Source organism: Parasteatoda tepidariorum, chromosome 4 (genome assembly GCF_982258835.1).
Source record: "Parasteatoda tepidariorum strain Cologne lab strain chromosome 4, Ptep-v5.0, whole genome shotgun sequence".
Lineage (NCBI taxonomy): Eukaryota > Metazoa > Arthropoda > Arachnida > Araneae > Theridiidae > Parasteatoda > Parasteatoda tepidariorum.
This window is the reverse complement of record NC_141758.1, coordinates 101704311-101719928: the sequence shown is the minus strand read 5'-3', so window position 1 is coordinate 101719928 and position 15618 is coordinate 101704311. Positions and strand designations below refer to the sequence as shown.

Below are 15618 nucleotides of genomic sequence, written 5' to 3'. Positions count from 1 at the left end.
TAATAACTTTCTGTCATTAAGAATAATGTCAATTTTTGTTTAATAGAAGCTATCTTAACAGCTAACGATACTTTTTTCGCCAACAGGGCAGCAATTTATTTCTTTATGACGTTCAAAGCATTGAATTCATATATTCTTTATGAAATATGAAGTAAGATTCCAAGTTTTATACTTCATTATTCTAGTATTGGTCTATTTCAATTTGCAGCCTAAAAAGTGTTTTATGTTCTTATTTTATTTCCAAAATAATATTTTATATACAAAGGAGAAAAATGTTCTAAAAAACGATTATTTTAATGGCGAATTTCCAGGAAGCTTTTCCTGATTTTTATTATCTATTTATTTTTTCGGATTAAAATTAATTAAATCAAGATACATTTGGGATTTTGAAAGTTTGAAGACAATAGCGTAAAGATACTTTGAAACGAACTTAATTTATTGCTTATACCCGGCTAACGAAAAGGTACCCAGCAGCAAATTATATGAGATAGTCTTTTAAACTTTCTCTCAAAGATTGATTATATTTTGAATATAAAAATAATATCCAACCACTAAAACAACAACGTTAAATAGCGTATTGATAATATTACAGAGACTATTTCTCTCGTTTGTTGTTTAGTTAAGTTTAAAAATAATAATAAAGGAAACGACGTAAAAGCCATCAAAAGGAGAATTGATACATGAACTTAAATGATTTAGTTTTAAGTGAGTGGGATAATGTTGATTGTCTCTGTAATATTATCATGAAGTATAGAAAACACACATTGCACTGCAAACTTTAAACTTGTTATTATTACTCTTATGCAAAATGATAATGTTAAGAAAGTACGAATATTTAAAATTTAAAAATTTCTGCCATCACAGGAAGGAAGACAGTTCGGTTGAAAACGATTTTTTTCCCGTTCAGCCGAATTCTTCCCAAATCGTCTGCAGATTCTATGATGTTTATGGAAGAGCACCGGTAAAATAGTACATTTCGAATGCATGTTGAGCTTTAATGGAATAATGAAAATATAAGACGAAAAGCAATTTCGATGATACAGTAACTATGAATTATATGCTTTGATTTTTAAATTTTTTTCTACTTTATTTTCATTTTTTTTTCCTTTTAAATTTAATATCACCAGTCCATGTGGAATATATCACTTTGAATCATTATGAGTGGCAACAACAAAAATAACTTCTTCAGCCACTTTTATTGAAATTATTCTTATTTGATTAGACATCATTGGAAATATCAGTCAGGCATATATTTTGTTGGAGCTACTTCAAGTAGCAACTGGAAGAAGATAGTTATATTTCCTGCAATGATAAAAATTAAAATACTATATTTATTTTATACAAGAAAGTAAATATTATTCTTTACAATATAATAACTGAATAAATGTTCCAAATGAAATCTTTGCATGTAAGTAATTTTAAACTGTTCTTTTAATTTAATTATATGTAATAAACGTTTCATACTGAATGATCTTACCAATCGTTTGAATATTATAGTTATTTTATTCAAAAAAGTAACATTAAATTATTAATTACAATATTTTGGAAACTAAATAAGTGTTTTAAGTGAAATCTTGTCATGTAAGTAATTTTAAATTGTTCTTTTAATTCAATTATATGTAGCAAACGGATCATATTGAATTAAATCATCTTACTAATCGTATAAATATAGTTATTTTATTCAAAAAAGTAAAATTAAAATATTAATCTCAATATTTTGGCAACTAAATAAGCGTTTTAAGTTAAATCTTGTCATGTAAATAATTTTAATTTGTTCTTTTTATTATATTATTTGCTATAAATGGTTCGTATTGAATTGAATCAACTTATCTTAACGTATAACTTATTATTATATATATTACTACATATAATAATTAATAACTTATTTATTATACTTATTTATAAATTTTATATTATTTATTTAAATTATCATTTACAACAATTTATTTAATGAAAATGATACCTAAATTGATTACACTACATACTTCAAAAACATTGTCAAATCTATTGATTTCGACAGAATTTTAATTATTAATGATTTTTTTAATGATCTATAGATTTTTTCAATTTTTAATTATCGTGATCTGTATTTTTTTAATGTTACAATGCACTTCATTTTCAAAATTTTAATTTTTTCATAAGTAAAAAGTGTAAAATGAGTATTTTTATAAACAGTAATATATCTCATTGTTTATAAAGCTTGATTAAAATGTAATAAACTAGGAGGGTTTCTCGATTATTCTTTAAAAATTGCTAAATAAATAAGCAAATGGAAATGGTATAAAAAACGAGAAGAACAAAATAATAGATTAATAAATGATGCTGTTTTACAAAAATGCTTTCGTTATGCATGATAGAATAAAAATTAGTATAGTTTGCGCATTTAACCCTGAACTAGACATTACGAACAAAACCTAACTATTATAATTATGATTTTATAAAAAATAAAATTTTGTCAATAGTTTAATTAATTAATTAAAAGTTAATTAAAAAATAATTAAGTTTATAAGTTAATTAAAAATTAATTAAATTTAAATCTAAAAGTTTGAAATAAATTCAAAGTTATTATAATAATCCTATTTGATACCGGTTTGTCATTTGCCCTTATATACAATGTCCAATATGCAATGTGTAAAATGTTCAATCTGTTTACACTTTGCCGGTTCTATGGAATGATTAAACATTGTATGCAATGTCTAAGAATGGTCAATCAATAGCCAAATATACACAATGCTTTGTTTTATAGATTTAAATGATGACAAAAGTTATTAGATTTGATATTTCTGTCAAATAATTAAAATGAGATTAAACGGAGAAAAAAATTTTACCAGAAATAGAATTTCTGGTAAAAGAAAACTATAATTTTGGTAATAAATATACGGTATTTAAGCTATTCATATGGTAATGGTTTCAATTCTATATATTAACGGTTTACCAGAAATTCTTGTTTTTAAAATTATAGTTCTTATCACCACACGTTTTTAGTAAAAATATAAAACTGAAAAGTATATTTAACCGAATAAATGGTTTTTATACCGTGTTCTAAGGTATCATGATAAAATTACCAAATTTTACCACATATAATAAATTTTCAAGTACTTCAATTAAATTGAATGGTTTTATTATACGTTTTTAGCAATTTGTAGGTATTACAATAACTTAATTATAAAATAAAAAATAAAGAAATTCTTTCTTACCCATTATGTTCAGTTTCAGTTTGTAATAAACAAAGGGAATGTATACAAAAAGGCCAGAAAGAATAAAAACTGAGGCATATAAATATTCAATTTGAGGATCTTCGATTATTGGGGCTACTACCAAATATATAGAAACCAAGAGCACAATGTACGCAATAACTATTGGTACCTGAAAAAATGTAAATGAATGAGTTATAAAAAGGGTTAACAGATATTAAGTGCAATATATAATTTTATTCTCCCGTAAATTGCAAACCCTTAAAAAAATTTTTAGATCTTGCAAGCTCTATGAAGTATGTACCGAAAATAACTGCTTACTTTTTAAAATTATTAAAAAAAATTACTGATGTACTTTACTGTTTACTCACAGCGTTTAATTTTTAATTTCTTTAATAATTTTCTTTACACTGTACTCACTTTGTAAGGTCTTCGCAAATCTTTTTTAGTGTGTCGCATGACGATTAGTGCCAGGAACGTTAATCCGTAAAAAAGCCACGCTGTAAAACTGAAGAAGTCTATTAAACTTCCAATATCTCCAGGAATGATCATTAACAAAGCCAATACAGCCTGTATAAGAAAAGATAAAAGAAAATACAGAGCTAGAGTGAAATAAATAAATAAATAATGTTTCGTTACTATTTATTGATTATTATCAACTTACGTTGAAAATAAGAGCTGGAGATGGAGTATGACGACGAATATGTAGGAATGAGAGTATATCTACAAGATGACCTTCACGAGCTGCTACATAGCACAGCCTATTTAAAATATGAATAAAATTATTAAATTGTAAAATTTTATAAATAGAACAGATTTAGTGTTTTAGTTAAGCGTACTCCCATAAAAGAATAAAAATTGATTCCCTGTCCACATAACCCTTTTCGCCTGTTCATTAGTGTTTTGAAATGAACTTAAGCTACTAAAACGAAAATTATTTAAAAAAAAAAAAAACTCTGGAATTTTTTTACTTTTTAATTCATTGTTAGGTACTTCATCTAAAGTTTCGCATGATTTAGTTAAAAAACCATTTAAGCAGAAATATTTCGATAAATTTTTTCACGTTTTTTAAATTTCAAAAACTTGGTGAAAAAGCTTTTTTTCCAACTTATGTTGGACCTTAAAAATTAAAATTTATTTATTCCAAATGAATTTATTGCCAAATGATGTGCACAGACATGGATTTTTTTGACGTGATGACCATGCAAGCCCAGTATTAGGCAAAGAAGCCAAATACTGGTAGTAAAAGTTATGGAAATCTTAGAAATTCGAAAACATTGCGACTTATGATATCAGATGGTCATAATGAGACTTAAATATTAACTTATGACTCCTATAGGCAACAATTGGAAAATTATAGATTAAAGGCTGTAGTTACGGAGCACTCTGCTAATTAGATATCGGATGAAAATTAAAATACATGTTGAATTTTCGTAAGATAATTGCTTTGAGCCAAAATTACTATAAAAAAATAATTTTTAAATTATTTCTCTTTGTAATAACTTCTAGTTTTAAGATAAATGTAAAAATTGGTGATTTGCATAAATCAATTAATGAATAGCCATTTGGGGCAACAGTCATCACCTAAATAAGTTTTAAATATCCTTACCGTCCTCCTGTAAAGCATGAACCATTACCAGCACCAAATGAACTCAATGCTACTGAAATCGGCATGATAAAGTACATAACTCCCAAAACTCGATGAGCCCATGTCTATAGAAATAGAGAAATGTAAATCCATCAATAGCTTTGTTTCATAATTATGAATTAGCAATCAATTATAAATTCAAGAGATTGAGGCAATATAATAATCAGTCAAAGGCAATACAATGATCAAATGTTTTTTAAGAGCATATTTTGTGTAAAACATCATGGATTTTATTAAGACAGTAACAAGTTTCTGTGTATTCTGCTTTTAACAAAAAAGAAAAAAAACACTCCTCAATAGCCAATATTTTGGCTGGTGATGGAAATTAAAGATCTATAATTTCGGAATGATGTTTGCAATGTGGTCAGCATTGCGCAGCTGACGCCCTTACTTTCAAGGCAAGCTAGTACCCACATTGAAGCTATGTGTGCTCGAAGCCACCTCAGAGAATAGAATCCTGCAATGACAATTCTGTGCGTTATTAACTGTGCCATCACTGCTCGCATTCTGCTATCAAGTAAAAATTCCGTAAACTTGTAAAATACAGGAAACAACAATAAGAAGCACTGCCACAATTGGATAAAATGTGGTTTATATCTTTCATTATATTGCTCCAAGCCAACAATTAAGAATTTAAGAATGAAAAATTTTTTTCGAGTGTGGTAAGCAATTAATGCAACTGTAGTTAGTAAAACAAGTTGGTTAATTATAATGATAAAAATATAAGAAATAAACAAGGAAAAATATACATACTCAATCACTACGTAATGAAATTATTCAACCTAAAGCTAAACATATTGCAAATTTATTTTTTATATTATTATTATTTTTTTTTTTTGATATGCGGATAACTATGATACAAAACTTTCTTACGGAAATTTTTTTTTACAAAATCTATTAAGATTTGAAAAAAAAGCCGCATGCCCTCTTTACAATGTTTTGTAATTACTGGAAATTCAACAAATTAAATAATAACATTTTAACACTATAGTAAATTTTTTATTTTAAACGAAAGCTGTAGTTCAACCTTTAGCGAAACTACTGGTGCTAAAATGGCACGCATTTACTACTTTAAGAAAATAAATAAAATAATCTTAGATAAAATAATTATTTAGAATTATTAAACTGTATTTCTTTGACTTGAAATTTTTTTCTAAACATTTGCAAGGTTTATTTACTAATAAATATCTGTTTAGAAAGTATTGGTAGCCTATTTAAATTTTATAAGCATAAACGGCTAATGTGTCACTTGACCTTGTAATGCAAATTACAAGTAATTGAAATAAATATTAAAAGTCGCATACCCGCTATATGGGCCGATGGTTTTTATGCTAATTATAAAGTATAGACACATTTATAAGCTCTGAGTTTTATTTCAAAATGTACAAAGTACAGAATAAATTTACTAACCACTGCGACTGCTTCGGACGCTAGAAGTTCGGCCGTAGACATGACAGTGATGTAGGACACGTTCACCAGTACGTAACATAAGGTAACTAATGGTATTCCAATCGCTATAGCAAGGGGCAAATTCCTAAAAGAGATAAGCTTGTTTAAAGCGCTTAAAAGAAGAAATGATTTTTTTTTTAAAAGAGATCTTATGACATAAATTCTTTCAAGTTCATGAATTATTTTAAAATTAAACTTTAAAGTGTGAAATTCTTTTGCTTTGTAATATGTAACTTTATAACGAATTTCACTATTTAAGTTAAATATTTATCATTCTAACTTAAGTATTGGATTTACTCGCTAAAATATGAGTTTGGAGAATTAAAAAATTTAACTATCAACACAAATATTTAAAAATGTATAAATTTCTAAATCGAAAATTTATTGGTTTAAGTGTATGATGTAGGACACAAATTTACAAAAATATAGATAATTTTAAATATCCTGGAATTTTTTTTAAGTTTAATTTTTCATATTTAATTTTTCTTGAAATTCTCCAAAAATTTAAATTTGTTTAAAGTAAAAGATTTTAGAGTGTTAATTATATACAGTTATACATTTTGAAGCGTGTTGAATAATACACTGACAAAAAAAAATTGTGGACAATGTATGGTTGATGATAGTTAATTACAAGAATATATTATAAGAATATATATATTATAATGATAGTTAATTACAAGAATATATTATTAAAATATGATAAAATTTACGGTATTTCGGACTCTATGGGAAGACCAAATAGTCAGCTAATTTTTACCAAAACTCTTTGGTAATGATTTTGGTAAAATTAACAACAAAATATAGTTTTATAATAAGTGATAAAATTCAGTTTTTTTTTTTATCAAGATACCTTAGAACATGGCATAGAAACCATTCATTCAGTTAAATTAACTTTTCAGTTTTATATTTTTAATAAATGTGTGGTAATGAAAACTATAATTTTGAAAATAACAATTTTCGGTAAACCCTTATTGTATCAGCGGAAAAGTTACCTAAAAATGGTTTAACTATAGTATATTTTAGGTTTTTCTTAAACAAAATTATACATGTATATTTTTTTTAAACCAGAAATGTCATTACCATACAGTGTGTTAATTTTACCAGATTTGTATTTCTCCTCACAGTATCACTTGCATTTACTGCTACTTTAATATCGCGCTAAGTTCAACAAAATATCATATTCCTTAAAGTTTATTGAACGATAATATTGTTCAATTGGATAAAGACTTGATTCAATTTAAGAACTTTATGAAATTGCTGTAGTTTGCACCATATTTTTTTAAAGGCAGCGATTGTATGATTCAACGCTAAACCGATTTTTCTGAGAGTGCATATACACGATTTCAATATAGTCAATGAATAAATTTTTTTAATTATGTTAGATTATTGTCAAAATAAATTACAATCTGTGTAATGCTATGTCTATAATAGCAGAAGAGAAATATTTTTTGTTGATATAAATGAGTTTTAAACATGATTCAGAGTGCAACGGAATTACATTTATTTTGTTAGTTTCTAAAATACAGATATTATGTTCTAAAATACAGATATCAGAGTTGGTGAAATAGAATAGAAGACATTATACGCTAAACTTTGTTTCATTCATTGTTAATTTGTCTAATGAGGATCAAAAACATTTGTCTTAGCTTGAGCAATATTTATTTTCGCTGGCATCAATTAATACCATTAATTAAGGAAATTAATAATAGATTTTTCTAGAGGTCAAATACATCTGTCAAAATGTTGAGTTTCATTGGCAGTTTTATGATTTTTAAATTATCTATAGATTTTCAATAACTTTTATAGAGGTCAAACACATTTGTCAAAATGTTAGCAATTGCTTTTTACATGATTGAATGCTATAAATTTAAAGACTTCAAACAGCGGAGTTGTTACAATATGTAGAAATATTTGTTGCTTTTTAGAAAATAGTATTAATGGCGTATTTTTAGTCAGGTCACACTATAGAAATCATATACTAAATGAGAGTATCTAGGAAGAATCGAACTAAAATTGATAGGGCAAAGATTTTTGATAATAAGTTTTATCTGTCCTTAAATTTAACTTCAACCATATGGATTTATTGTTGTTATTATTTTTTAAGGTCTGGCTATTTCTATTGTGACCTTTATACAGGGTGTAAAAAAAAACATGGAAAGGGTCAAATGTCTCAAGATATATGCATTGAATAGAAAAAATGAAAGTAGATGCATTCAATAATTTTGAAACACTATTCAATGATACTAAATTCGATTTTTCACTCCAATCCCTGGAAGAGGTGGGTGTAGCTTTGAAATCTTAAGTATGAACCCTTATTTTAAAATTTTTTTTTAAAGTTCGGTTTTTCCGAAAAAAAGTAACCCTATTGGATTTATACGCATTTTTCTTCAGATGGTGCTATAATGGAGAAAAATTTAAATAGGTTACAAACTGTATAAAAAAGCATTCTTAGTTTTATTATTATTTTTTTCAATCTGATGGGTCTTGAGATATCGCCATTTTAAACAGCTTATAACCCATTTAAATTTTTGTTGATGACAGTCTATCGGTGAAGCAAAAAGCCTAAACCTATAAATGGAATTGGGTAACTTTTTTTCTGAAGAATCCGAATCTGCTATAAGAAATAGGGAAATTCTAATTTAAGATTTCAAAGTTACCCCCAACCGTTTCCATAATTTTTTTAACACCCTGTAATTTTGGAAGTAATTTTAAGAAAACAAGACAAAGACATTGTTTAGAGAATTCCTTGAATATCTATAAATGAAATCAAATTGAACTTAAGTAATAAATTTTTCACAATATAGAATTCAAATTAACTTCTTTGTACAGAAATTAACTTTATTAATATAGTTAGAAACAATTAAGAACTTTGCTTTGTATTCTAACAGCTGTTAATACCAAATCCAGAACAATACTCTTACCACTCTTTATCCACCAACCGTTCACATCCGTCAACAGTTTCAAATTACTCACGGATCCGTCAATCAAGAACCGTGAGTTGATGTAACATAACCATGACCCTTTTTTTCTTACGAACACCTACATCAATTTTAGTACTATTCTATGTCCAGGAAATGCATGTTTCCCAACACAGAGAGACAAATCTAATAAGAAATATAGCAATACCTTATAAAGGGGTTAAGGATTAAAGTTATAAATATGTCTCCATTTCACATTAGGAAAATTTTAACATTTGCAAATCAATGCATGTCTCAGCCTAACAAGCTTCATTAGTTTCCGAAATGCCATAAAGTTGTTAAGCCCATGAGTAATATAGTTTATCAAACTTTATAAATGCGGTTTAATTTTGAAGTATCATGTTTTATAAATAAATGATTGTTAATTGAAGAGCTCAGTAAAAGAAGGTTCTAGGTACATTTTTGAAAAATTGAACTTTATCATCGAAAAGTCTTAATTTAGTCACAATTAAGACTTTAACAATACAAAATATTAAACATATTAATTATATAACTTATCTTAACTGTATAATGTTAATTTATTTTATTAAGTTATCAAACTTGGGAATGATGTTAGTAAGTGACAGTCTTTGTCTGTTCCAGGTATTAAAAATAGTCCAAAATGCATTTGGGCATTGGGTAATCTTAGAAAACTTGTCTTTTGGAAGCAAATTTGAATCAAGACTGGAAACGCTATGACGCGCACGCGACCAGTTTAAATTAGTACAGATTTCGTGTATTGGAAGTTCAAAAAAATAAATAAAGGTATTTCTTATTGTTGATATATAAACTTTAATTCACTTAATTACTAGTTCACTAATCAAAGTTAATTCACTCAAAATCAATAACTTGTCACTTGGAAACTCCATCCACTCAGCCCTTCAATTGTATTTAAGACATTGTGAAAATTCATTCAAATTCTCTTATTGGGGTCCGGAACACAACAATTTTAAAATTCAAAACTTTTAATTACTTGATAAAGAAATGAAATTAAATCTCTCTAAATGGTGAAATAATTATGTTTTTATTTTCTCAAATAGAACGCAAAATATGACTTTTGTTTTTTAATTAATTTTATAGTTACTTAACTTTATAGTTTATTAAACTTTATAGTTTTGCTACTTGAAAGCGATTTATCTCAAAAGCAGTTGAAATTAGCTGCATGTAACGAAGAAATATCATGTACTATTTATTAGTTATTTTACTTTTATTTGTTTTAAAGTATTTCATAAATAAATTTTTTATTTTGTTTTAAAGCTTTTGAAAATTATAAAACTGAAAAATAAGCAATTTTTATTTCAGAATATTGTAATTTTTTTTAAACATTATTAGCGATAAAATGTAAAATACAAATTCACTAATAATAAGCAAATATTTCTTAATAATTCATTGGCTCAGTTGTTTCGAAAATTAAAGCATTACTTTTTTAAACTTTAATTGTTTTTTTAAGAATGTCTTATTTAAGACTTGTGAGCTATTTTATATAAGTACTGTATGTACTGTAAGTGCTATTTGTATACGTACACAGCCTAAAAAAATCGAAACATTGCATGCAATTTAATAATAATACTAAAAAAATGTCCCGGAGCCCCTTTAAATCACATTCATATTCAGATTATAAACGGAAGATATAACATAAGAAAACAATATCGACTATTTTACAATAACAATAAAATCATCAGTTCGAAAACAAAATACAATAAACGAATTCTCGTTTTTCCATAGTGGTACGCATTACTTTGAACACAAATGTGTATTAAAGTTCCATATCAAGCCAAGTCTTGAAGAATTTTTTCTGTATCTACGGTTTAACATTGAAAACTGTTCTATTCAAGCTCTGAAAAAATGTTTTTTTTTCTATAAACAGAGTTATTTATGATTCCAAATAGTTTTACTTAATTTGGAAAATTTGTTGAAAACAAGTAGGAAGTATGTTTTTGCTCATATAAGTTATCGTGAAAATTAACTGAGTTTAAATTGATGTCACAGGAAAGGTAATATATTAAATTATTTCTTCTTGATTAATAATAATATATATTTGAGATTTTGTCATGAGAAGAACTCTATTGTAAGAATTTAAGTTGTATATCCTCTTCACTACTGAAGTATAAAGGAATATAGCAACAAAAAAAAATATTTGACTGTTTCGAATTTCTATTTTACTGTCATAAGTCATAATAAAATAAACAAAATAAGAATTATATGACCATGGGGCTAATAATTTTAGGTACACATGCGTAGACTTCAAGCTTTAACTAAGTAAAAGATATAAATATTATAAATGTTGAAATGCGCCTAAAGTAGGAGCAAACATGAATATTGTTATATTATGGATTATTTAAATAAAATAATAAATGAATTTAATAATTATTTTGAATTTTTTTTATTTTTAAAATGAAGTTTTATCTAAGTACAATGCAATACAGCATTAATTCTCAGTTTCAAAACTATTTTAATAAAGCAAATCACGCAAAATCAACAATTATAGCAAAGAATCTATCATTATTTATATAAAAAAAATATTTAATTTTTGCTAGAAAAATTGTTATTAAATGTATGAATGAGCCTTAATATAAAACAATTGATTAAAAAAAAGTATTGCTAAATAGATATGAAATTGAATATTTATAATACTATGAGATTTCGCTTGACTACTACGCTGTCATAAATTCCGCCATATGTACCAAGGTACAAATAGACAGAACTGCTTGTTCTTGACTTTATTATTTTTAAATATTATGTGGATATAAATGTATAAGTTTCATACACATCACAGATCTACTAAATCAAAAGAAAAATAGTTATTTTCAGATTAATTAAATCAGAATAATATTTAAAGTTACTTAAGTTTTCGAGCACGTTGGGTTTACCTTCATTTTTCCAAAATCACTTCTGTTTATGTGGAATTAATTCTAACCAAATAACTTACATGTTCTGCATCTATTGAAATCCCTAGAAATCTTTAACTTCCATGATTGTCTCAGTGAGAGTAAGACTATAAATTTACTTGTTTTTAGCTTGTTTTTAGAAGGTAAGAAGCAAAGGTTCACTTATGTGGACCAAGGTAATAAAAAGGATATAACTTATAAACTTATAATAATTACTGTTTTGTGTTTTTAATATTTCTGTTAAAAAGAAGTTCTATCAATTGACTTATTTGGGGGTAATTTTCGTATGTTACGTTTAAACAAAAGATTGATAACACGTACCACTATAGAATTTAAAAGAATTCATTGCTTTCTACTTGATTAATCATTCTTTTTACGATATGCAACAAAACCTTGCAGCATACAACAATGAATTAAAATGTTTTTATATATTTTGATTATTTTTCTAGATGTAAATATTTTTAAATTCTGATACTATTAACTACGAGTATTAATGATCCGTAATTTACTAACATGCTTAAATCTTTAAAAAGAAAATTTTAAGGGAACATAATTTTTTTAGAAATATGTGATTTAACTGTCATATTAATTATTAATAATTAACAGCATTAAATATTACCTTTTTATTTCTTATTTCAAATGCCTTTCCAGTCTAAAATTTTCAAAAATGAGAATGATGCACAGATTATGAACTGAAATAAATTACGAGATTTTCGAATAGCTGTTTATTCTTTATAAATCGTAATTTATTGCTAAATATAACTAAATTTAAATTTTAATTAAAATAGTAATTCACTTACACTTTTTTTATATCGTATCGTAAATCTTTCGTATTAAAACTTCAGTTAAAAAAATTTAAATTTTCTTATACTATTAAAGCAAGAAAATAGATTCTGAAAGGATAATTTGAACCCAAATAAAAATAGATGTTTTGTATTTGAATGTATTTTTGTAGCAAATAAGTATGAAATTAAGAAAATAGATTCTAAATAGATAATTTGAACTCAAATAAAAATAGATGTTTTGTATTTTAATAGCTTAGTATTTTACTCAATAATTATTCGTTAGTATTTTAATAAATTTTTATAACTTAGGAATTGAAACTCAATTTTAACTTAACTATTTCAGAGCTACAATGTAGAAAAAACGAAACAAAATTATTTTTCATTTGAGCTCAAATTGATAAAAAACGCGAAAAAAAAAAAAAAAAAAAAAAAAAAAATTTTGGAAAGAAAACATTGAAAAAAAGTTTTATTAATAATGCTATAATAAAAATACGAAACATGATTAAATCGCAAAATGAAAAAAAAAAAAAAACATATTTTATAAGTATACTAAAATGAATAATTACGTTAAAAATCTATCTTTTATGCAAACCATACTAATATGAGTAATGTAAGAAGCTTAATAAATCAATCGCCATTTCAACAAAATTTAAATAATTTAATATCAAAAATATTCAATGATCTTGCTCCTAGTAAAGTTTCATATAAATTTCCTTAACACCGTTCTTATCAAGTTTAATATGATATGATATTAAAAATAAGTTTCATCAATATATTATCCACATAGAGTTTCATTTGATCAACACAAAGTTTTATGTGTGATTCATTATATAATTTATAAATAACTTATGTAATCAATGCAAAATTTATACGATACATTTCATACATCAATTCATTAAATTCAAATAAAATTTTATATGTGATTCATATAAATATTATTCATATAAAGTCTTAAATGATCTTAGTAAAATTTAATAAAATATTTGTTTATACTATTCATATAGAATTTTATTTGACTTTCATAAAATTTCTTAATGTTATTAATTAAAAAAAATTGGGGCAATATTAAATTTCATGAAAGATACATTAATATCATAAATAATTTTTATGATATTCATAAAAAACTTCATAAAAGAATCATAAAAAATTTCATATAATAGCCAAAAAAGAATTTAATTTAAGAATCACTAATAGAATTTATATACATCTTACATAACAATATTTAGAATGAGATTAAGTATTGTTTATACTTACACATATGGATTCTTCAATTCTTCTGTTACATAGTTCAAGTTATTCCTGCATAGAAAATAATAAAGCATGAAAATAACATCCATTCAAGTTCCCCTCTTTCCCCCTTCTTAAAACCGAAAAACTTTTAGCTTACTGGAATCACAAAGACCTTTAAATTTGTAAACGAGTGGTGTTATAGGTAATCGATTATTTCCAGTTATATTTCAGGAAAATATCAAATTCTTTCTTTAAGTAAAAAATAATTTCTCAAAATAGGTATGGACGATTATTTACTGCTATACTCCCAACCATATTTTGATAAAAAATATAGTAATCAGACAAACTATGTCAAATTTTATTGTTTTCTGCAATTTTAATTTTTTTTTTTTATCTTTGTTAGTTAATGAGGACACAAGTATTTAGTTATGCGATGATGGCTTTGCTTTTTAGCATTGAAAAGTGATGCCATGCTTGAAGTTGGAAGTTAAACTGTTCCAAATAAGTTTTTGGTAGCGTGTTGAACAAAATACTCAAAATTCCTCTGGAAATAAATTTAAAAAAAATTAATTAATTAATAAAAAAATGGGAAAAAACGAAAATTTGTCTTCGATATAGAGGTGTCCCAAAAAGCACACGAGAAAATATTTTGATAGAAATAACATGCTTTTTTAATTAAAAATTACGAAATTCTTATTGATTTATTAAGCATACAGTATAGGGTTAAATATAGAACAAATCGGGTATTGCAACGAGCTTTTCTGTCTCATGCGCACCCTTTCGTCGAAATTTTTAATGACCCTTTTGCATAAATGTTGATTACTTTCATTGACATGCTGCTTGATTTCATGACTCAAAATATGGGCAATCGTGGACTTGTTGACCTAAGCCTTAGATTTATGAAGTCTAATATGAAAAGACCAAAATTAAAATTTTCCACAGCGTTAATCACAATACATGGGTGGTCTCTTCTAATCAACAAAAGAAGAAACTAAACGACCAGGCAATGATACAAAAATGCTTAAAAATGAGAATGCATAATTCTTTTGAGTAGGACTACATTTTTAATAACCCTGAACTATCAGCTGTCACTCTTTTTTTTTCTTTCTTCTTTTTGTAGGCAATATTTTAAGTCATGAGTGACGCAAATTTAAAATCTTGCGTAAAATTAAGGATACGTTTTATTATGAATCTCATTTTATTGGCTTATTATTGAATTTTAAATTTTTATAGGTATTTATGCATTTGTATTATCAATAGAAAAATATATTTTGATTTTCCGTCAAAAATGCAGGAAATTATTTTTAAACTTTGTACACGGTCATACTCTTTTAATTTAATTTTATTAGCCTAATTTAAATGAAAATAAAAAATAAGATTGTATACGTATTTTTTTTCAATTCTTTTGCTGATTCTACGCATTGAAATGTTCCAAAAAAAAAAAAAAAAAAAAAAAAAAACTAATGG

At 25.4% G+C, this 15618-nt stretch overlaps 1 protein-coding gene and 1 long non-coding RNA gene across 3 annotated transcripts in view; one reads left to right on the top strand and one right to left on the bottom strand.

The window, feature by feature from the left end:
• Positions 1-1095: 1095 nt before the first annotated feature.
• sbm (L-type amino acid transporter sobremesa) overlaps positions 1096-15618 on the bottom strand; it is a 76503-nt gene continuing 61980 nt past the window's right edge. For both annotated transcript variants that reach the window (XM_016072989.5, XM_043051878.3), the window contains 7 exons: positions 14176-14220; positions 6253-6376; positions 4804-4907; positions 3859-3955; positions 3615-3764; positions 3198-3366; positions 1096-1302 (listed from right to left, as the gene is read on the bottom strand). In XM_016072989.5, the coding sequence (XP_015928475.2) occupies positions 1238-1302; positions 3198-3366; positions 3615-3764; positions 3859-3955; positions 4804-4907; positions 6253-6376; positions 14176-14220 (754 nt within the window). In that variant the 3' untranslated portion in view covers positions 1096-1237. The remainder of the gene's footprint in view (positions 1303-3197; positions 3367-3614; positions 3765-3858; positions 3956-4803; positions 4908-6252; positions 6377-14175; positions 14221-15618) is intronic.
• On the top strand, positions 1281-10038 carry LOC147812091 (uncharacterized). Its single transcript, XR_015433233.1, has 2 exons — positions 1281-1408; positions 9852-10038. It is a non-coding gene; the product is annotated as an uncharacterized LOC147812091 (long non-coding RNA).